Source organism: Perca flavescens, chromosome 17, assembly GCF_004354835.1.
Source record: "Perca flavescens isolate YP-PL-M2 chromosome 17, PFLA_1.0, whole genome shotgun sequence".
In the NCBI taxonomy this organism is placed as follows: domain Eukaryota; kingdom Metazoa; phylum Chordata; class Actinopteri; order Perciformes; family Percidae; genus Perca; species Perca flavescens.
Window position 1 is genome coordinate 6,042,518 of NC_041347.1, and position 24,812 is coordinate 6,067,329.

Below are 24,812 nucleotides of genomic sequence, written 5' to 3' on the forward strand. Positions count from 1 at the left end.
ATTGGCATTTCTTTAAACCAATCACAATCGTCTTTAGCGCCGGACGGAGCAACGGTGCCTCTGCAAAATAGTCTCAGGAAGGAACTTGTTTTGGTGGAACGCGTGTACGTTCAAAAGTTGTTTTAGTCGTGCAACAGAAAACTCAGATTGGACAGATAGTCTAGCTAGCTGTCTGGATTTACCCTGCAGAGATCTGAGGAGAAGTTAACCCTAGTCCTCACAAATCCACCGGAGGTTAGAACCAACACAAAGGAAGGGGAAGGTGACGGTCATCCGGCCAAAAATGAGGGACATCTGGCGAAATTTTCAGCGGCACCGGTGCAATCCCAGAAATGAAAGGTCATCTTATTGTGAAGCACTTTGTGATTCCTGTTTGTGAAAATTGCTACTTACTTACTTGTGTTAATTAATGCAATTGAAAATACTACCACTTTATAAGGAGTGGAATCATTCTCCATGTCTGCCACATAGGCCTACTAAATAAGTATGTTATTTAACTTTCAACTTTATTACGACATAATTCCAAAAAGAAAAGTGAAAGTGAGACAGAAGTGGCAAAGAAATGTAATGAGAGACATTCATAAACTGAAGATGACACCTAAAACAACTCAACTATGGTGAATTTGCATAAATCTATAGCCTTATGTCATAAGGAAAAATGGCTTCATCCTATTAATTTTATTGCAATTTCCTAGCTTTGGGCCACAAGTGAGCTCACTCTGCTTTTTACCTGATATCACTTTTCATGGCATATTTTAGTAGAATAATTTGACTGTTCTGTGGTTATTCATATTCCAGTCAGTTTTAAGTCACAGTCCCAAATTCTCTCTTTCAGGAACAACCTGGGTATCTTCCATAGAGAGTATATAAGGTATCTTCCCACACAGTTATAATCTGAGCAGGAGACGATGAAAGACCAGTAGAAAAAAAGAATGTCTAGTAGCCTACAGAAAAGAAAGAAGGGTAAAGGGAGCTTTAGAAGTTCCAAATATTGACTGTCAACTGCTCTCTAAAAGTTATTTTTTTTCAGCTATGTCTGTGTTACAGATAATGCAACGTTCAAATGCCTATGTTAGTAACACGGTATTTCTTTGGAAACTTTAAATCAGAGACTGAATTGAAGTGATTATGGTTATTACAAATAACGACTGGATGGGCCTTGTATCCACTGCAACGGTCAACGTTAAACAATGAATATACAACCAAATGACGCGAAAGTAAATTCATTCATCCGTCACACCAACCAAGTGCCTTGTCAGATTTCCGATATTTTTATAAGTCGCTGAAGGCAGCCGCGTGACGTCAGCGGTTTTGTTTTTTCATGGCGGGATGCGGGGAGTTTCAACATCGACTTTGTCCTGACTGTTGTCGTGTCTAAAACCGAGTGACTTCTTGTGATTTAACAGCTTTAATTGACGTATCTAAGTTCAAATGTGTGGTTCAGGCAGCCGAGTTATTAAAAAAAAAAAGAATTATTAAAAGCGCTGCTAGTCTGTCCTGTCAGGCTTGCTAACGTTAGCTAAGGAAGCAGTCCTCCTGGTTTGACAGCTGGCTTAACTTGACTAATTGACGTTAAGATTAGTGCGATGGAGAGTCCATTGGTAAGAGACAACCCACTGCTTTTACCCCTCAACAAGGAGAAAACTATCTACGACGGATTCATCACAGTCCAGGTAAGTTAATGTGTGAGTGGGCTGTTTTTCCACGATTCACCAAACTACATTAAAAAAAGAAGTCGATTTAATAATCCCTCGCCATATCGACACATTTACATGATTGGTAGAATACAACTGCAGACATGTCACGATTGTCTATGAACCGCTGGTAAATTCGGCATACTTGTAATTCTCGGGAACTTAAGAAACAAATGTTTTTGTCAACTGTTTTATGATCGAATTGCACACATTGACGTTACAACGCACCGCTACGGTAACACAACCTCCTTTATATTGTTACATTTCTCAGTGGAGTTCGGCAGGCCACTTCTGAGTCACTTTTAGAGGTTATTAACCCTTAAAGGGGCAAGCATAAATACATTTCATGGTAAAATTATTCATTGCTATTTTGTAATGTATCTAGACTAAAATGACACGTTCATGTTTGTTTTTTTCGAAAAATATGATCTTTAGTTTCTAAGTTACACTCTGTCTATCCCGAGATACATTGCCCATTTAGGGTAGGTTACATTTTCCATTGTATTCTTTTTATTATAGTTCATATACCAACTTTTAAAACATTTCATTAACAATTAATTAGCTACATAATGCAGCTGGCTGACATTTGCACTTGTGACTGCATTGGTGAAGTTAGGTCAGTTTTTTTTATTTTTTATTTTAGCTTAATTTACCTTAACTGAATAGCTTCGAAGTTATTTTTTCGGGTTGAATGGTGGTCGTCTCGCTTCCCTCTAGAGCGGAAAAACCACCCTTGCAACTTTGGGCCGGCGAGCCGGCGGCCCCAGCGCCAGGAAGTATGGCGTGATATCAGGTCTTGCGATGTAATGAATAACTTCACGGCACTGCACACATACAAGAACCGGCTAGCTATAAGAACAAGGTAGCGATGGAGTTTTTCACACTATCGTCATGGCTTAGACACCAAAAAAGAATCAGAAAGCTAGGAAAGCATTGTCGGAGGAACAGAGAAAGAGGAAACGGCAGACTGACCGAGCGAGGAGTCAGCAGTTATATCTATTCCGAAGCTGTAGGGGAAGCATTATAGAGAAACCTGCGAGCAAAAAGCGAGAAAACACTGAAGAAATAGCCAAAACTACATAGCGCCCTTTTAAAAATGTTTTATGCCTTTCATGTTATTTACATCCATGCTATGATTCTTACAGGAACGGGACTTCAGATTGAGAATACTACTCCCACCAGATCGCCAATTTAAACGGGCCAGGTATAAACTGTCATCTCATCTTCTCGTTACAGGTTGCCACCTATCCCGGGCATATTGAGTAGGGTTGTCTATCTTATTCTCTTATAGCTTATCTATTCTCGATTCCAATTCTTTGAGGGGTGGAGTTGAAACGGGTCACATGCTTATTTCACAAATAAGAGGAAAGTTTTGAAAATTGAAAAATTTGATTACAAGAAATCCTCGAAGCAAAATTCTTTGCCTCAAAGCTTCGTTAAATCAATGTAATTAAGGTTGTACGGCTTACTGACAGGCGAGAGAAAACGACAGAAAGTTTGGGATCATTTTAAGCTGCAAACATGCTGCTACATCACCTCTGTAACAAACGTCCAGTGTACTCATCCATTCCACGGAGCCAACCCGACACAAGGTAGCTAACGTCTGCTGCTCTCGTCCACCGCGCTGTTTACAAAACTAGCCTACAACATGCTACTCTGCTAATAGCAATGTTTTACACAACTAGCCTACAGCATGCTACTCTGCTAATAGCGATGTTTTACCAACAAGCTAAAACGAAAGCTGTCGGTTTGTAGTCTAACTGTTTATTAGTTTGCTACTAATCTTTGGAAACTTAGCTGCTGCCGGAGACAAACCGGCTCCTCCCCCCAGCATGGCTACTTAATATGCACGTGAATGACATCATCATGCATTCTTTATTCTTTCTCCTCACCAGAGCCATACTATCACTCTGCTCCTCACCATAGATATATCTACGCTCCTCACTGTGTATTAGGCTTCTGAAAATGTGGCCCCGAGAACAGTGTAGTAAAATTGAATAGCCCTGCTGTAAGCTTCATACAGTCACATTTACCCTCTGGTCAGTGAACAGCTCTTTTGCATATCCAGTGCAAAGAGACAGAGGAAAGAAGGGGAATGGGGTGAAAAATATTAACATTTGGGCCACCAAAAATGTACTATTGTAATGTGTATTTCTTTTTTTTTTTTTTTTTAAGGGTCTTGGAATTTGGCAATAAAAAATGTTGCTTTTTCTAAAAAAGGAAACCTGTCTTTTGTATATATATACAAGCGACAGGTTTCTTTTTTTTAGTAAACAGCAATAATAAATATTTACTATTGCTGTTTACTAAGTATTTCTTATCCGATTACTCGATTAATCAATGGAATAATTGATAGAATATTCTACTACTAAAATAATTGATAGTTGCAGCCCTAATTCCAAGAAGGAATCGGTTCTCAATGCCCAACCCTAATATTGATGCTGTCAGAAATCAGCTGATTTTACAAATGTATAGGCCTGCAATTAAAGACTATTTCATGGTTGATTAATCTGTCAAGGTGTCTGGCCTATAAAATGTCGATCCAAAGCCCAAGATGACGTCTTGTTTTGTCCACAACTCACTGATATTCAGTTTACTGTCACAGTCGATTAGTTGACTAATCTTTGCAGCTCTACAAATTGACATTCTAAATCCCAAGCAAGTATGGAGGAGTATGCCACTGACTGCATCAACAGAAAATGTGTTTTGTTTCCTGTTTTGGTTGTTTGTGTAACTCTTCATTTGTTTCTCGTAGGCTGCACTGCTGTTGGCAGTTAAAACACCTATTGCATGGGTATGAGCACATAGTGAAGCAGGTAAGCTCCACATGGATCCCCAAGGAAATACAACACAATTGTATTTTGCGGGAAAAATGGTATCCTACTATTTATTTTTATCGTGTTGTGTCTGCCAGCTCTTAATTGAGATCAGGTTGATGATTGTTCTGTGTTTTATATATTTTTTGTGTCAAGTCATTTTTAGCTCTTTTTTTGTGTTCTCTGCATCGCGCCCCTGGTATCCTTCTTGCACTCGGTGTCATGCTCGCCTCACTCAGAAGGCAGAGAAAAAATATTTTCCACTGTTTAATTAACATCGCCTGGAAAATGTCCCTATTTGTTATGCTGCCCCTCAGGGTTATTTGGATGAGATTGATATTTCACCCCGGGCTGCAAAGTTCATTATTTTCACAGCCTTTAAGCTATCATTAATTATTAAAGCCGGTGGCAGCCCCCATTAATCACAAACACTGTGTTTGATTTGAATGGCTGGCTAGAGGAAGAAAAGAACACTGTCACTTCATTATCCTCCCATTCAAGGGTGTCTCTTCTCTCTTGTTTGACTTCTCACAGAGGCTGCAGCAGTCGGCTGATCTTGTCAGTTTCATTCTGGAGCTGAAGACCATCTTGGTAAGGAGGAGAAAGACACAGTGGCTGGCACGGTCACTTTGACACTGTTGCTTTATGAACAGAAAGTAAATGGGAACCTTCAGGCACTATCAATAGCCTTGATTGTGAGGCATACATGTATATTTTGTTAGATGAATGAAAAGTGTAGAAACCTATGTGCTTGCCACCAAACAAAGGCATACGATTTGTTGGCCCGGAGTTTTTCTGTATTTATTAGGGGTGGGGGTTAGGGCTGCACAATTAATCGGAATTTTATCGAAAACGCAATATGGACTAGCCTGGTCCTACTAGACTCTCGTACGTTTAATTTGTACAGAGAGTCTGGCCACTCTCCATTGACAAGTGTTAACTTCCTTGAAGGCGGGTACTCTGTTGAAGTTTAAAACTATTGGATCTGCCCAGAGCCACTCTGGTAGGCTGGCTCCGCCCTCCTACCTACTGTCTGGTAGGATCAGGCTAACGAGAGGGGAGACGACAACAAGTATCATCTTAGCATCGCTTGCGTTAGCCTTAGCAGTCTCCTTCACCACTAAGGGAGCGAGCTGGAAAATCTAACTTTTCCCGAACCCCGTGGGGAGGAGGGCCACGACATCATGGCCCCCAACACAACTCAGCAAAGATTGTTCTTGCTCAGGCTTTAACTTCTGGATATTCAGCCGCGTTGCCACAACAGACCGCATCTTTCTCCGCCGCCATTACGGAACTACAACTCAAACTAGCGCACGTCACAACCTCAACGTCATTGTTCTCAGCCGCTTCCTCTGTTCGCTGATTGGACCGCCAAATATTTGGTCGGAGAAAAACCAAGAATATACCGCAAACCCAGACGGAGTACTGAAAGGAAATGAAAATTGAGCGGAAGTACATAGGAGGGCGGAGCCAGGCAAAATATGGACTAGTGCAAAATCCAAATCGCTAAGGGGTGCAATATATGTTACAGGCAAAATATGTGTCAAACCATTCTGAATGAAGTATCGTGGTGCTGCAGAGACGTCCTGGCCTACAAATCCTTTCTTACGGACTAAAGAGAACCTCCTTTTTTGGTACAGATCCTTGCCAAAATCACACTATAATCATTTACATTTTTTAAGATTAAGAAAATGAGAATAATGATACAAACATGATCATTCACTTCAATGTCCTGAATCATATCGCAGTCGCAATATCATTCTAAATAATCGCAATTAGATATTTTCCTCAAAATCGGAAATCGTACGTATCGTGATTTTTTTTTTTTTAATTTTTTTTTGACAATTTGTAGAATCCATTCTTTTCCCTAAAATCGTGATCTTTTTTTCTTCTTTTAACCAGTGATTTACCAATTTTTTTCTTCTTTTTATACGGTATCGCCGACGGCGACTGCATCATATCCGTTTCCAGCAAAACGGAGGGAAAGCAGAATTTTCAGAAAATCAATGTCATGCCCTGCTGGAGCTGCTCCCCCCGCGACCCGACACCGGATAAGCGGACGAAGATGGATGGATGGATGGATGGATGTCATGCGCTTCTTTACCAATTAGATGTCAGACTCACTGACACGTGATGGGCATTCTTTTTAGGAAACTATTCTTTTTTAGAAATGTCTCATGTTCCATTGTTGCCAAAAGTGTGCTGGAAATGAAAATCACAATACCGTTGAATCGCGATACTTCTAGAATCGCCAATAAATGAAAAATGCAATACAAATCGAATCGGCTCCCATGTATCGGAAAGAATCCACTCGGGACAAAAGCATATCGTCCCCGCCCCTAGTATTCTTGTTGTTTGCTTTTAGAAGAAAGAAAAAGATGCAGAGCGGTGATAAAAAAATAAGAATCCTCCTCTCTGTCGTTGCAGGAAGTGGGTCTGAAGAGCCATCGGGAGTGCCGCTCCATCCCTCCTCCACAGTATTACTCTCAGCTCATCTCTGAGATGGAGACCCTTGGGTGGGGCAAGTAAGTGACTTCTAGGAGCACTTACACTGTATCTGAAACCAGATGTTTAGTCAAAGAGTGTAAAAGAGGCTGATATATTACAGAGTTAACTGAGTTAAAGTGTCTCGCAATATCCGTATACAAGTGCAGAGCAGCAGCCAGCATGGCGGCGGAGTCTGACTTTGACCTCGAAATAAGCACAGAAGATCAACGGAGTAGATTCTCCAGTTTTGCTTGGAGCCTGCACAGCGCTGTGAAAACATCAATTTAGCTGTTATCTCAAAATGAAACTGCCAGTACGCTCATTCAGTCATTTAAGTGGTTTCCTGTGTATCGGTAGTTTAATTTAAAAGTAATAATGACACTTTATGATCCAATATTGTGTAACACCTTGCGTAAAAAAATAGAAGACGCACTATGCGCTGCTCTCGTGCCCGGTGTAGCCAGTTTCTTTGATCGTAGTGGGAGCGTAGTGTTGGCACGTCGGCTCCTTATACCAGCCCGAAGTTAAAATAATATGAACGAGAAGCAAATTGCCTGTATGTGTGAAAACGGCTTTATCTAGCGCATCCGTTTTTTTTGCAGTGGCTTTAAGAAAAAAAAAAAACACTACAGTCCTGCCGACCTGGAGCAGATGACCAATCACAGAAGGCCGGTTAAGTGTTGCTTAACACTGGGAATCTGAACGTTTTAGCGCGGGGGGATTTTTCTTAAATACGTTTATCTCATTATGGCCACGTTTTAAGATGAAAATCCGAAATTATAACATTGTAGATATGGCAAATGAGAGAATACGGGAAAGCATAATTTCTCCACTGTAATTAAATTGCATAATGTTTTATTTTTATTTAAACACAACACAAAAAACATACAATTTGCAACATGAACATATCCACACACACACACACTAAAATCAAGAAAAGATGACCCAGTGACCACAATATTCAAAACAAAATAATAACCAAATAGATGGTGAGATAATGAGCATAAATGACAGCACCATAAGCCCATCATGCCGGTCTATCCCCCGCACAAAGCTTCCTAGGAGCTAGGGCTGTGCAATTAATTGAATTTTGATTTTGGCTCCCAACGATCACCAAAATATTATAAACACGAAAAAACGATTATTTTGCCATGTTCTGTTTTGCAAGAACACTCTTATTTTGTCTTGTGTTCTGAATGACATGCGCACATCCGCACGCGCACATCCGCCCCTCCCGAAGCCAGTCAGGGAGGCAAGTGTTGTGCATATCATCCGCTGGAATTTAAAAACTCGGCAAACTCATTAAAGATGGCAGCAGCGTTTGGTGAGCAAAAAAAAGGCAACGTTAGCTAACCCTGCGGTCCTTTTGCCTTTGCCCCCCCTGTAGTAAACATTGTATTCCCCCGACACGCTGTATTCACTTACTGTTTAAAATTGTTTCCAGCTTAGTGGGGGTGCATAGGCATACTGCTCAAAACCAACATGAAAAAACAGTAATATGTTCCCTCAGCATTTAGTTTTGTTGTTAAACTGTATGTAAATGAGCAGGGACGTTAAATCACCTGTTTCACGTAACGTTACTCTATGGTACCGTCTATGTGCTGGATTTTTCCTAAGGTTAGCTAGCAAGTAAGCCCGCTGACGGCGACATTATTGTTATTTTTGGCACAATGTTTCGTAATGACAGTAGTAGTGGTCATAGTGAGTGAACATGTGATGTGAGATGCACATTGTGTTATGTGTGTGTTCATTAGCTGTGTAACGTTATGTGTGATATCTGTAAAGCTGAACCGACTCAGTAGTAAACCGATTGTATTCTGATCCAAAGACTCTTTCTGTGAGATAAAGGACACTAACAGATTATACCCTAGACACTATCCATTATATCCAAATGTTAATGAGTAATCGTGTTAAATAATCGTGATTTCAGTATTGACCAAAATAATCGTGACTATTATTTTTTCCGTAATCGAGCAGCCCTACTAGGAGCCCTCCAGAAAGCTCAGGCACTCTCCCCATTTTCTAGTATAGACATCCAACCTGGCAAACCGTTTATATGACCTCTTTTCAAACGGCGCCACCCCGGTAGCCATCTCAAGCCCACTCCTGGATTGACGGCACCCCTTCATTCCTCCATCCCCTTAAAAGGATCACGCTCTGCTTCTTGATTAAGTTTTGTTTATTTTATCAGTGGATACCCATATGTCACATGTAATGCAATACAAACGCTCGATTCTTCCTCCCAACTAAAGCATTGTGCTGTGAACGTGAGTGAAGTCGACTGCTGGTTGCGTTGGCTTGTTACCAGGCCGAGCCTAACCAGAGCTGTCATGCACGCTAGTTAAGCCTCCCGTTTCTTACAGTTTGAGAGTTTGATTAGAGTCTGCATCATGTTTAATCCAGCTGAGACTGTGCTGTCCCCTGCATGCTGCATTGTTGTCAGTCTTCATTAGGCCTGTAGCAATTATTACATCATTGTCTAATTGCAATATTTTTTAAGTAATCGCCGTTTCTTTGTGTAACCACAATTAATTGCTAACATCAGTTCTAATGTCCTAAGGGATGCTTTTGTCAATTTAATGTTCATTTAAATAAAAACGCGCCTGGTGGAATCTAGGGATAACTACTGCAAATCTGCAGTTGTTTCGGTCCGTTGTAGAAGAAGTAGTCTAAACGTAAATGGTCCACATGGATGTCCCTAAACAATGTGGAGTCTGGTTCAGACATGATCTCTATCTTTTTCTCCCTCAGCTGAAACAAGGGATGGGGAAGCGAGGGAAACAAGTGAGCGAGAGCACATGAGAGAGGGATTGAAGTGAACCGGAATATTAGGGTTATTTGGGTCCTTATTCCAGCGTGGATGCTAAAACTCTCACATTTCACATTCTATACACTGCCTCAGTGCAAGATTTCAAGCAAGAAACAATGTTTTTTTTTTCTCTCAATGCATTCATTTCACAAAGGGCATCATCAGATTTTTTGAGGGGGTCCTTAAAGGTAGCCTGGTCCTACCAGACTCTCGTACATTTCCTTTTGTACAGAGAGTCTGGCCACTCTGGCCACTCTCCATTGACATGTGTTAACTTCCTTGATTGGATTTCGCGGCCTTTTTTTGAGATTGTTGCGGCCCAAAATGCCTGATTTTGCGGGAGCTTTTGTAAACAATGCAAATAAAAGTTGCAATGTCTTTTTTTTTTTTTTTTTTTTTTTTTTTTTAAAGTTCTTTAAAAATAAAAAGGAAACTTGTTTTGGGGAGAATAAAATTACTCTAGGCTGAGATTTCCTAGGAACCTTACAAAAAAGGCTCATGATGCTGTAAATGTTGGTATAATATCAAAATGGCTGGTGGATTTAAGACAAAAAATAATAATTTATTGAATAAATCAAATTTGAACATATGTGTCAGCGGCTTGTAGATCTTTACATTGTTAGTTCATTTCCTAACCTGGCCTGGGACACACATTCATGTGGTTTGATAAAGTACTGACTTTAGGTTATTGGTCAAATTTGCGTAAAAGTTGAGGTGATTGGTTAAAATTGCAAGTCGCACCAAATTCGCTGTGATTGGTTGAATTTGCATGAATACGCACGACCGTGACATCGCAAAATCCTGGAGGGACTGCTTGAAGGCGGGTCTTCTGTTAGAAGCTTAAAACTGGCCACCCACAAAACTCAGCAAAGATTGTTTTTACTACTGGATATTTGGCAGCGTTGCCACAACGGACCGAGTGGTTTCGCTCGCATCTTTCTCCGCCGCCATTACGGAACTACAACTCAAACTAGTGCACGACCTCAACGTCATCGTTCTCAGCCAATCCCTCTGTTCGCCAATTGGACCGTCAAAGATTTGGCCGGAGAAAACCCAAGAATGTACCGCAAACCCAGACGGTGTACTGAAGGGAAATGAAAATTGAGCGGAAGTACGTAGGAGGGCGGAGCCAGGCTACCTTAAAGGGACAGGTCACCCCAAAATCAAAAGTATTTATTTTTTTATTTTTACCTGTAGTGCTATTTATTAATTTAAATTATTTGGTGTGAGTTGGCCAGTGTAGTTTAATGGAACTGATGATGTCCGTATAATGGAACTAGATGGCACTCGGCTTGTGGTGCTCAACATGTCAAAATCATGACCCGGTTACTCAAGATAATCCACAGACCTGGTTATGTGCATTTTCAGGAACTATTTTCTTTCTACCAGTTCAGCGTACGGATGTCTGAATGTCTTCCTGCATAGCTAGCTTGTAGAGATTAGCCCCTGATCCCTGAGGGGGCTCAATAAAGTATTCTGATTCTGATAGTTCATAGCTAACCGTTACTGCTAGCTCACCTGACCTAGCTAACGCCACAGGTCAGCCAAGGAGGACGCCATTAATGTTTAAATCTTTTCGCTCTCGTCCATGAGTGCCATGCCCCGGAGTAACCGGGGCATGGTTTCTGGAAAGAGACGCTGATGTTGAGTTTTTCAAAGCACCACAAGCGGAGTTGCATCTAGTTGCATTATACTGGAGAGAAAGCAAACATCTCTACGGCAGGTATCTCCCAACACTGACCAACAGATGAGCTGTAGATGTAACCATAAACTACTCTGCAATGCTACAGAAGGAATAGCCACTAAATGTGAATGGTTAAAATCGGCTTACAGTAAGCTACCATCAAATCGGAAGAATAATTAATCGTAATGAAAAAATGGTCATGTTCACAATCACATGCCCCCCCCCCTTGCATGGTCCCACGGTACGGAACGGAAGTCATTTGCCTGCAGAGTTGCTCGCCGATGGAGCCTGTTCCTCCATGATCTAGATATCAACTCTGTGCTTTTCCTGTTCTCTGTAGAAGCTACATACAGTAGGGAACTACTGTACACCAGCAGTGGTATGAAACTACTTACATTTACTCAAGTACTGTACTTAAGTACAAATTTGTGGTACTTGTACTTTACTTGAGTCTTTTCGCCACTTTCTACTTCTACTCCACTACATTTCAGAGGGAAATATTGTACTTTTTTCTCTGCTAATTACAATTTTTGCACACAAAACACATAGAGTTACTATGTTTTATTATAAATTAAACTACCCAACATTATATCGGCCTACAAGTCCAGGTGAAATGATTAGACCATTAAACACCGTTTTTGATTGTTTCCAGATTCTAAAATGTGTATACTTTTACAATTAATACTTTAAGAACATTTTCCTGATGATACTAACATACTTTTACTTTATCAACATTTTCAATGCAGGACTTGTAACCGTGTATATTTACAGTGTGGTTTAGTACTTGCATACTGACTGAATACTTCTTCTCCCACTGCTGTACATCTCAGAATTTGTGGGCCAGAATTAGGCTATAGGCAACTCACTAGCCAAGACAACTGCAAGGTTATTAATATAGATGTTTTTTGGCTTTTCATGTATTTTCCCCAGAGGTGAGATTAACATACCGAAGTGTATATATCGCTAGGAACCTAAACAGCTTTATACACCAGTCCTTGTTTTTTTTTTTTTTTGTCCCCTAGCAGTGTAAACTGATTGGAGAGCCTGCAACAACACAGCTCCACATTAACAAATGGCTCCTAATGACTTCCTTATTTTTAGTTATTGAGTTATAGTTAAATCCAGGTCACATTTAATAACTCTCAGCCCACGCTTGCTGACAGGCCCAGCTAATACTGTTGTCTCCACTCATCAAGGAGAGAAGGGGGGGTGGGGTGGAGGTGGTGGTGGTTAGTGGGAAGATATCTATTCTCCCCCAGCTCGGATTAAGCCTTGACTACTACACTCATTTTCCACTTTCCTATTAATGACCACGGCTACAATTATGATATTAGCAAAATGCAAATGGCCCTAATTGAAGACTCTCAGGTTTTAATAGGAGAAGGGGGAGGTATGCTTTATGCTGAAAATGGGACCAACATCATTTTCAGTGTCGTGTTACGGTTAGGAGGCATTATACACAGTGGGCCTCAATCTCCAAAGCACTCGAGATTCGCTTAGCGTCTTAATTGGTATGGGCCGTGCTAATAGCCACCAGGGGTTTTCAGCTGTAATTCTGTCTGCTGATTGGGCCAGGTAAGTGAGTCTTTCTCTCTCTGTGTGTGTGTTTCCATTCCTGCATGTGAGAGTGTGGTCATCTTAATTGGCGGGAGATGGCATACCATGTGTTAATTAATGGAAAATGAGGTCAAGTAGGTCAGCCGCCATCACTCGGTGGCCCACCGAACGTGGCCCTGGAAGCTCCGGGGCTCATTACGGGCACAGCTGCGTGTTCACAGCCTCTCGGTGTACGTACCAAGTCTCCTCTTATCACAGTGTTATCACTCTGTCACATTGTGTTGCTACTCTTGTGAGGCCAGTTATAGCAGCTCTCTGACAGCAGGACTCTGTTGGGCCAACCAGGCCCAGGGCCGAGGAATTAGACGCGAACATGGATTTTTTTTTTCCATTTTAATTTTTCTATATTATTAGGCCAGCTAGTAAATGACTCCTATAATCATGGGATGTAAATGCAAACAGAAATAGTATTGGGATTTAAACAGTTACGTCCAGTAAGTAATGAGAATGTCCTGGTTAGCACAGACAAACCAGGCTGATTAATGTGTATATATATAGGTGTCTCTGAGCGGTGTGTGTGGGGGGTTGTTTGTTCACTTGATTTGCACATACATTGTGTGCATGCGACTTATGTCGTCCTCCACTTTCCTCTATCGTACCTCGTGCGTGCCATCATTTCGCCTGTGAATTTCTCATGCAACACAAACACTACAGTACACATGTGTTGATCTCACCCTTCATTAATCACTTTGTCGACACACCCCAAAAGAAATAAAAAATAAATCCGAGACATGCGCACACACACACAAGCACAAATGTGCGTGGTGTGCACTGTCTGGAAGCAGCTCACTTGGCTGTGGAGTTGCAAATGGGATGCTCTCATCAGTCTTCCCAGCAGGACATCTGACGGTCACGCTGTTTCCATCATGGCCAAGTAGGGACGGCAGCCCGTCCCTGTTATCCTGAGTGTGAGACCTCAGAGCAGAGGAGATGGAAATGTGTGTGTCAGTGATCCACCGATGAAACTTTTTCACTGCCGATACGGTTTGTTAAAGTTGGTCCGTACCGAGTACTTCTTCTATTAATACAGAGTGAAAAAAGTGGTATAAGTTACGTTATATCTGCTGTATGAAATAAAAGTGAATAATGTCTCTTATCATGAGATTTATTTTTAATTTTTTTTTTATTCTGCCCATGTTTTATTTAAAATGTCACTGCCTTACTGTCTTATTTTTCCTTAACTCTTTCACATCCACTGTTGATACCGTACTAAGGTTATACTTGACTCCATAATGACTGAGAAGGTCAAAGTCTAATGCACGGTAACATTGGGTTGGGCTCCAATAGGTTCCATTTAAGGTTTAGTTTCCATTTGATAAAATATCTGGATTCACTAAGTTTCATTTCTTTTAATTTTAATTTCTATGGTACTTACCGTAAGAGCAATGTGGAATACATTTAGGGGGCTTCTCATTTTTAGCCACTGCTGATCGCCGCTTACCCTACAGTTAAAATACCGAACATCACTGGCCGGCAGCAGATTATATCAGCTGTAGTTCATTTAAATGAGTTCCGTAACAGATAAAAGGAAACGTGATTGTTTACTGGTTAATGTGCTGTCTATTTTTGGGTGTCTGTACGCAGCCAAAAATTGGTTGGTGTCTTTTTGTAGTTCAACAAGACTCAACAGTGTTGCAACTCTTCTCTAGAGAAATAATCTATCTGATTGTGTTGCATCAATTTCAGGAGAATTTCCCTGTTTGACATTCATGCAAAACTATAGTGTTTTTGCCTTCTAAGGCAACTAAAGGTGAATACATGTGTTGAGTTTTACTTATATTTTTTAACTGTAGTTGCTTGCAGATTGAAAGCGGAAACCTAATTTGATTTGATTAGGTATACAGCATGATTTGGATCCAACAAGATTCATACTTGATTTGGATTGGATAAAGTGCTATCTAACCCAACTCAAAACTAGGGCTGCCCAATTAATCACAATTTTATTTAAATAGCAAAAATGGACTAGTGCAATATCCAAATCGCAGGGGGGGAGGGCGCAATAAAAAAATGCTGCAGAGACGTCCCGGGCCTACAAATTGTATCCTACAGACTAAAGGACTTTAGTATCCTACAGACTAAACATCTTTGTTTGGTACAGATCCCCGCATAAGTCACGCTATTTTATACAAACATTTATTTTATTTATTTATTTCAGGTTTATTGATCAGGGACAATGCACCCTAATAATACATAAAAGTAAAATGTGCCAGAATTAGCATGGAGGCTATTTTACCGCTGCTGTCCCTGGACTGGTGGTAATGGGTCACCCTAAAAGGAGATAAAATGATTAAGCTATCAATAATACATACAGCGAATGATCATCCCCTCCAATATTGTGAATCATATCGCAATCGCAGTATCTGTCAAAATGATCGCAAATAGATATTTTCCTCATATCATGCAGCCCTACTCAAAACATACAGTTTATACATGGTCATATTCATGGAACCTTTCATAGCAACAGCAGTGTGCGCATTTGATACCATTCGACCGGTAGAGCAGTGGGTGGTAAATAGGGTTGGGTGCCGAAACGCGGTGCCATTAGGGCACCGGTTCCGACGTAAACGGTAGTAACGAGACCGAATAAGAACGAAAATTTCGGTGCCTCATTTTGGAGCCTGACTTTTTTTATTATTTTTTTTCAGAAGCATTGCTGCACAGGACGCTACGTTACCGTTAGCTAGTAGCTGGATTAAACACAATGGTTAAAATGCTGACTGCTTACGTTACGCGGTGTAAAGTACACCGGGACATAACAGTCTGACTGCAACTGCCATTGTCGGAAAAACAACACAGACGGTGCGTTGACTTGCAATTGCCAGCCTTGTGGTGCATTCAAAGTTATTGGAAATGACCCTTTTCCCATTTGGTGCTTGTTTTTGTCGTTTACCAGCAATTTACTTGGTTAAATAAGTTATTGTTATAAGTTGCTGTTATTACATTATTAATCAATCATTTAATTTTGACCATATGGCCTTAGAAATAAACAAGCCATTCTTAAATGTTGCAAACTGTTGTTTATATATATTATAAATATATTATATATATTTTGATTTAGGCCCCTTTTAGGCACCGGCACCGTTTTAAAAGTATCGTTTTAGCACCAGTATCAGAAAAGACCCAAACGATACCCAACCCTAGTGGTAAAACATTGATTTCATTCCAGGTGGATTTAAAAAGCTGGTACAGTATAATGTCTAATAGCTGGCTTTTTAAAACCTGTAAAAAACCTACAACTGTGTTTGCCCATCAGACCTTACAGACTGGGAACTGCAAAAATACATGGGAACATGCAGTGATTCACTAAGCTGTCATGACTGAAATGGGGTTAAAGAGAAACAGATTTTCTAATTGAGAGAACCGCCATTCTTTTATTCATGTGTTCGGCAAATCACCAGCACTTTATTTCACAGATCCAACTTCTTATTCTTATTTATTGAGTCGTTCATTTGGATGCGTGTCACTTCCTTCACTTGCATAGTTCTATTAACCGGTCATGCTTGACAGATTTGTGCATTTATTGCTGTTTAGCAGTAATGGGTATTTTATGGGCCTGCACTCTTTGTAAATGTGTACCTGAGGATATAAAGCAACCTGGGTCTTGTCTATTCAAGAAGTTCTATGCGGCAGCTAGATTATTTTGGCCTGATAGGTGACGTTAATATCGGCACTAGGGCTGCACGATATGAGGAAAATAAGCTATATACGATAATGTTGTTGAATATCTGGATAACTTGCATTTAAACAGATATTAAAGTGTACTCAGTTCTGCATTTCTGCTGCTTTCCATATTCTGCTAAAAGACAACACATTGCTTGTTGAATTTAAAACAAATGAAGGGAAATAATTTCCGTTATCTTATTGAGCACTAAATTGAATATAAAAGGCACCACTAAGAGAATGACAGTTACATTTTAAAGGACAGTTTTCTACTGATATTTTCCTTCAACTAACACAAAAAAATCTGCGTCTTTAACGCGATGTGTTTATCGCGCCAGTTGATATCGCGATGACAATAAAAAAACAATGTATGTGCAACCCTAATCGGCGTGTGTGTGTGTTAGAAGGAGCAAATAGGACAATGTGTTTGCAAGATCTTAATATGCAGATGTTTTTAGAGAGAGAGATGGGGTGGTTGGTGAAATTGAGTGGGAACAGAGATGTATCAGGTCAGCATGCAAGAACAAGAGAAGTAGAATTGGGGTGTGTGTGTGTGTGTGTGTGTGTGTGGGTAGGTAGGTAGGTAGGTAGGTAGGTAGTGCCCATGTGACACCTGGGCACCGTTGCCCTTCGCTGGCATTTGATTGCAAGTGTGTGTAAGCAAGCAGACACTTTAATGAATTCGGGTACATTGGAAACCGACTCCCATCATTCCATCACTTCCCTAAGTGTGTGTGTCATTTCTGAGCACACTGCTCACATCACTCCTCTCTAACACACTCCATAAATCCTCAGCAGATTTACAGCCACGTCCGCCTCGGCGCAGAGCATCCATCGTAATGTACTGTAAATCTGGAGAAAGGACCGTCCAAATCCTTTTGTCTCCAATCAGTCTTTTGTCCTCCGGTCTCAGTGGACTAGAGAAGGTCTTGAGAGGGGGAGGAAGTGACTCCTTCGTAGCGTGCTGGAGCAGCAGTAAATCTGACAGCGGTGCTGGTGCACGCTCGGGCCACATCAGTGTTTTGTCCTCAGCCTCAATAGGTTGTAATTAGCTCAGGAAGGAAAGGGTCTGATTTACTGGTATACTCAAGCTTGAAAATGTTAACCCACCTTAAGGTCACAGAGACACACATCCTTTTTATGAGAGCTTGAATCCACCCCCTGTAACTGCTGAAAGTCGTGATGGTAGTGTCGCCTGTGTCTTGGCCAAAAGGTTGCTCTTGAACACACCGCAAAGACTACAGCCGACGGCCAACTAGCACGTACGTTCTACGCCTGCGTGCAGCATTGTAGTCGAGTCACCAACTGTCGAGTCAAGTCTCAAGTCCCCAGCGTTCGAGTCCAAGTCACCAAAGAAGAGTCTGTGTCGAGTCACCATTATCTGAGTTCAAGTCCGAGTCACGTGTCCAGAGAATAGTGACTAGGACTCGAGTGCTCCATCACTGCCTATTAGGCCGGCGAGGTGCAATATTTGAAAATCATTTTTTTTTTATTATTACATTTATCTCTGCATTAATGTCAAAACCTAGAGACTTTGAAACATCAACATGTTGTTTATTAATATGTATTTGTGTCTAAATGACATATAAACATCTTATCCTATTCTATTTTGCCTGGAAACACACGCGTGAAAAGTACGATTTTAATAAATCCTTGAGTTCATCAGTCAGTGCGTGTGTCCAAGTTGAGTCACGAGTCAAGAGCGACTCGAGTCAGACTCGGCTCTGAGTCCAGGACTCGAGCACTCCATCGCTGCCTGCGTGAGAGGAAAAAACTCTCCATGCCAGCAGGCGGCGGTAATCTATTTGTCATTCAAAAAGGGGAAACCGGATACACACCGTTTCTTTGATACTGTATCTACAACCAAAGTGTCGCCCGAATCTGTCAGCGGCAGCACAGCGCCTACGTTCACTCTGCTTCACGCCCCGCCGGGGGCGACAGCGGACATCGGGAGATGGCTAACCAGGCTGTCCATCTCCCGGGCTGTCATCCGTTCGCTCGGCAAAGAAGTCTCCCTGCGGGATGGGGGAAGCAGAGGCACTGAGCGCCCCGCTGCGGATGGCTGGCTAGTTAGCAAGTAGTAGTTCCACCCAACATACCTTTCTATGCGACACTGGTTACAGAAAATGAGCCGAACAAAGTTGTCACTCATCTGGCGACAGCAATATGCTTCCCTACGATGTGTGTGTGTGTGTGTGTGTGTGTGTGTGTGTGTGTGTGTGTGTGTGTGTGTGTGTGTTTGTGTGTGTGTGTGTGTGTGTGTGTGTGTGTGTGAGTGTGAATGAAACATTAAGTTGTTACATTTTACTAATTTCATGGCTGGCCTGTATCTATCAGGAGATATGCTGGCTGACGCGCCCTGAGATTAGTGACTACTGTGCACTAGTGTACACAGTGTACATCCAGTCAGTATGTGTGCTTACGGTTATATTATTGTTAGGATAATTAAATGAAGAAAAACAGTTTGCTAGTAAGCATTATTTTCGTAACCGTTATATTCCTCCATTAGAGCTTTTAAAAAGGTACTTGCTGGAGAAGAATGCAAATCAGAATTTTCGAGAAAAAAAGCCTGTAGTTATGTCTTACCTGTTTTTTTTTTTTGGGGCGTGCATGTGGAGCTGTAGCCTGATGTGCTGTAATGCCACTGTGTTTGGTACCCAGAGTGATAAATCTAAAGGCAGAGTTGATGCCTCAATGTGCTACAATATCTCTGCTGCTGTGATTAATGATGGATGATGGCTGCTGTCAGTTCCCAGTGTTGTGTACCCTTTTCTCTGTGAATGCATGTTGATTTATTGTGCATGTGTCTCCAGGCTGCTCTTCATAGACACAGAGTTCCGGACATTGAGACTGAAGGCGGAGGACTCCTGTGGAAGGCACCACGTTCTCACTATTAAACTCAAGTCTAAGGTAAAACACACACACACACACACACACACACACACACACACACACACACACACACACACACAAAGTTTACTGTAAGGACTGGATAATTTCCACACAGAAAATTACTCATCATCGAATGGAATACTCTGCAGCTTGATGTTGACCTGCAGCCAATTCAAATCCAAACAGGCCGACTTCACCAACCGCATTTGGGATGTTCAATTTGCTGATAGCAAATCAGTGATTTACATCTGCACCCCTAAATCTAGGTCAAACTGGAGAGGGTGTGGAGAGACATGATAACCCGCTGTGACTGAGATGTAGCACAGATAAAACATCTCCACATAGACCTCAGCATGATGGAAAACCTTCCTCTATGCATAGAGAAAAAGCAATACACCCACACTCATCTGCATAGCTGCTGTCTATGCTCGCTGCTATTGAGAGAAGTACACAAACCCTTTACCTACTGTAGGTAGAAGTAAATGTAGGCTGGCGAAATAGCAGCGTAATACGGAGCGTTTGGAATGTTTCCATGTCACAGATCTCCAAATTGTCAGATAAGAGGTGACAAGGAGGTGTGCTTAATGACATTTTGTCCCAGGAAAACATAATGGCTTTGGTTTATTTTTGGAAAATCAAATTGTAGATGCATCTAGACCGGATGCTAGAGATGTCAGAGTGTACTTTCTACATTCTCAAAATCTAAAAAATGTTGTATAAATTCAATTATTGCGACATAACAATGCTCCTCGTGCCAATAGTAACTCCCTCAAATGGCGTTTTTCCATTACATGGTACCTGCTCGACTCGCCTCGACTCTACGCAATGCAGTGATCAGTGACGATTCTTTCCGACCAATCTGAAGCCTGCAGGGTTTCATGTCACCTTCTCGGCTCGCTTGGAACCTCGACTGAGGAGGTACTAAAAAAAGTACCTGTTAGCAGGTACCAGGTACTTTTTTTCGTAATGGAAAACCAAAAAAGTAGAGTCGAGGCGAGTAGGTACCATGTAATGGAAAACCGCCATAATAGGCTCAAGGATCCCAACGAGTCCAAGGGCCATATTGTAAGAACACTACTCTACTAAAGGAATATTTATACAAATGTCAGTACCGTCAGAAATGATTACCTCCTGTTAACCCTAAAGGATAATTCCAGTTCATTACATCTTGGCTCTAATTTTCATTGGTTCTATAAGTAATGACAATATTGTACAGAGTTGTTGCTGAGATCTGAGAACACAGGGACATTGCTTCAACAAAGTGAGAAACCGGAGCAGCAGTCAAAACAAAATAAAAAATGCAGTAGTCTCTCATTGCCCAAGAAAACTCATGCTCATTCCTACGGCAAGCATGGTAGGTCAAAGTTGTACCGGAAAGTTGGTCTGTAAATTGTATAGATGTATTAAGAGAGCTGTAGGTGGTTGCTCCATTGGCCAAGTGTGGTTCTTCAACAAGAAAATCGCCTGCAACCCAAAAAGCATTTGTCTTGGAGTTTCTTTGCAACCACTGCATGGGTTAAAAGTACTCTTATCTAAAATCTCAATCAGAACGGAGCTTCTAGTAGCTGGCAGGAGTGTTAGTATCTCACAGTGGGGCTGCGTATTCTAGGCATGGTGAGCTGGTGCTTACCTAAGCCCAGATGACATCCACCGGGCGGGGGGGGGGGTGGGACCAGGGAGGGTAGTGGGACCCCACTCTGTGTCCACCTGCCCACCTGGCCCTCCTCACCCCCTTCTGGCATTGGGTAAAAATAGCTTGGAGTCTTACCTGCGCTCCAGCTGCTTCCAACCAAATCCAGCGCCAGGTCATGCCTCAGCAGGCCCAGTACTGGCATGGACACACAGAGGCTTGGATGGTGGTGGTGAGGGGGGGGGGGAGAGGAAGAGCACAGGGAGAGAGAGAGAGAGAGAGAGAGAGAGAGAGAGAGAGCATATCTGGCTCATATGTATCAACCAAAGCTTCTTATCAAGGGCTTAAGGACGTTTTGGCAACGTATTAAAAATGACCAGCACTAATGCCAGGGTTAACTGTACATTCTTTTTTTAAATTTTAGCACAGCAGTGTAAATTACAAAACTTCCATCAATGCAACATCTGTCTCATTTTCTCTGCTGACCATTTTCCTTTTTCGAATAATGACAACAGGAACTTAACACAGATTGGGATGAAACTTGTTTACATCAAACAAAAGGTGGTAAGACTGGGGAGGACTTGAAAATAGATTTGAAAGTCAATAATCTAAAATCATACTATTGACAAAGAAAACAGAAGGGGAATCTTCAAACAACATTAACTGTACATTCTTAAATAAAAGACGGTATTCAAGTAATAAGCACAAACAAATAGTCAGGTTGCTAATACAGGCCAGGCATGAAAAAATAAGAAGCTGTAGAATTACCTTACATTATAATGGCTAGGGGTGTAACGATACACTCAACTCACAATACGATTCAAGTCACAATTTTAGGTTCACGATACGATTTTCTGACACAATCAGTTGAAGACAAATGACTGAAAAATGTTCCTTAATTTAACTTACAGACTAAAAAGAGGAATAAAAATAATCATCTTTTGGAAATTGATCTTAATGCCTTAATTAAAACAAAATGAGGAAAAATCCAACCTTTAAGGACACCAATTTTCTTTGTGAATGAATAATGTATCGTAAATAAATAAATGTTCTTCCTTAAAATACAGGGGGCATAAGTATACACAAAAATGCCTTAAATTGAAATTGGACACAACGGTTAGCTTTGTAAGACCTTGGGGTAGCTGTGATATAAGTGCCGTGACGAAATTCAAACTGTAAATATATTATAGTTATGCCGGCAGCCGGCCGCAGAGCCCCGGTAGTGCGGTAATTCACAAAGGGTGACTTTGCCCTGGGTATTAAGCCCAGCAGGCTGCCGCTTTCTCGTCAGACTGTGTGGAGCTCGTAAAGTCCGACACGTCTTACCTAATTTGCAATTAGCCATCAGTCTTCGTAAAACGGCCCATATTTGATATATAGTTGATTTCTCGCATAAAAAAGTGAATTTGGTAATGAAACATTGCAGTGTCTGGAATATGAGATTCTGTCGCTTCTCTAATGTGTGTGTATGGGGATTCGCTCAACCAATCAGCGCGCAGCTCATCTAAATATTCATGAGCATACCATATTTGAAAGAAAAGCTCTTGTTACAAATAGGGCCAAAATACAGGGATGAATAAGGGCCAATAAAATATCAACCAGGCCATTTTCAGCCCAACCAATGTTACATACCCCATTAGGAGACCTTAAGGAACAGTGTGAAATACCCTATATAGTCATTCTATCACCCCTTTAAATAACTCAACACACATATCCATTATAAGATTAACTGGAACCTGCGGTAAGAGATTGCGGGCATAGCAAGCTCGCTGACCGCGCTCTCAGTCACACACCGGCCATTTGGCAGGAAGAGGGGAGGGAGAACAGCGAGCTGCAGGCCCTGGAGCTCTGTCAGGCCACCGCCGTTTGGTAGTCCAGTCACCAAGAAAGGTTGAGTTTGCGCAGGTATGCCGGCCGTGACGGAGCTCAATCGAGCTCACAGCAGGCCGGGGTCTGTGACGGAGGAAAGGCAGGGCGCCGATGTAGCAACCCAGGCAGCACCGGCCGCTGAACTGAAATGTATGACAAAATTTGCCATACATTTTTGTAAAACGGCCCATACATTTATGCTTTACATAGTTGATTTCAGAAGTGAATTTTGTAATGGAATAGCAGAGATCTGCACGACCTAGATTCAGAAGACTACCTGATATCAGGTCAGTTGTGTAGCCTATGTAAATGTTGGGGTGTGACAAAGAGAGAGACTAGAGCCAGATGAGGAGGAGCCACCGAGTTGATGTCAACTAGGCGGCTCGTTGAGATTTGCCCGTTTTCAGAGGCAGTTTCAAATTGTGAGATTTGCAGAGGAAAGAGTTGTCAATGGGATTTAGAGGTTCTATGTATGTCCTATTTACCCACCAAACTGACATTTTTCAACTATGACAAGGTAAAATCGGTTTTGCATTCTATCACCCCTTTAAAGGTTGTTTTTTTTTTTCTTTCTAATTTTTTGTAATTAAGGCATTAAGATCAATTTCCAAAAGATGATTTTTTTTATTCCTCTTTTTAGTCAACTTTAGCATGGGTTCATTAACTTATGAGTGCCACTATATATAAACTGTGGAAATCAACTGATGTGTCCACCTTTCAAAAGTGACACTGAAATTCTGTTTTAATATTAAATAGCAAAGACTGAATAAAGAATGAATAACTAGATTTCTAAAACAAATCCGTCCTCCAAATAACAAAATAAATAGAAGAAAAAATAAATCTCTTCAAATAAACAAATGACGTCTGAAGCCAAACAATTGAAATCAGAAGTACATCATGCCCTAGGTCGATTAAAAACTGCATTGCGATTAATTTTATTTTTTTATTTTTATCTCAACCGTTTGTAATCTTTACACATTTATATTGATTTTTAGCCGTTTCACGATGCATTGTTACTTCCATAATAATGGCCTCTGATTTCAGACAAAGCTAAACCGAAGTAGCCTCTCATTTCAAGCTTGGGACTAGGCGTGGGCCGGTTACCGGTTTCAAGGTACAACGCGGGTTTTAAGAAGTCACGGCTTCCAAACCACTAACATTTTCCGTCATACCGATCCTGCGGTAAGAGCTGTTTCTATGAGTCTTCAAGGACAGAAAGTGCAGTTTATAAAATCCCTCTCCCTGCAAGTGTGCAGTGTGTTTCAAAATAAAATACAGTTGTTTTTTTACCCAGACATTTCAAAATAATACATTTTAAAGCTGTAATTGCAAACCATAATACCGTGAAACTGTGATATTTTTGCTAAAGGTTGTCAGTCATACCGTCAGAATCTCATACCTGCCCATGCCTACTTGGGACTGTCGATTTTGTCCGCTGACATGACCGATCGTTGAGCTTTTACTTTTAAAGGAGGTCTTACATTTAAGATACCTAAATGTCTTGTTACAGTATCATTTCCACCCACAGCACCCTGCAGAGACTCCTGAATGCTCAGCAGACCTGCCGGTCCCTCTGGCCATGACCTGGACTCCACAGGTATGCACAGATACACTATCCACCCAAACTATTCCTCCATCCCAACACTTTATTTTG

General features: G+C 41.3%; 1 protein-coding gene across 1 annotated transcript in view; it reads left to right on the forward strand.

The window, feature by feature from the left end:
* Window positions 1-1,309: 1,309 nt before the first annotated feature.
* fancl (FA complementation group L) overlaps window positions 1,310-24,812 on the forward strand; it is a 40,094-nt gene continuing 16,591 nt past the window's right edge. Inside the window, exons 1-7 of the mRNA XM_028603134.1 lie at window positions 1,310-1,673; window positions 2,840-2,898; window positions 4,450-4,510; window positions 5,045-5,101; window positions 6,938-7,035; window positions 19,581-19,677; window positions 24,687-24,755. Of these exons, the coding sequence (XP_028458935.1) occupies window positions 1,587-1,673; window positions 2,840-2,898; window positions 4,450-4,510; window positions 5,045-5,101; window positions 6,938-7,035; window positions 19,581-19,677; window positions 24,687-24,755 (528 nt within the window). The 5' untranslated portion in view covers window positions 1,310-1,586. The remainder of the gene's footprint in view (window positions 1,674-2,839; window positions 2,899-4,449; window positions 4,511-5,044; window positions 5,102-6,937; window positions 7,036-19,580; window positions 19,678-24,686; window positions 24,756-24,812) is intronic.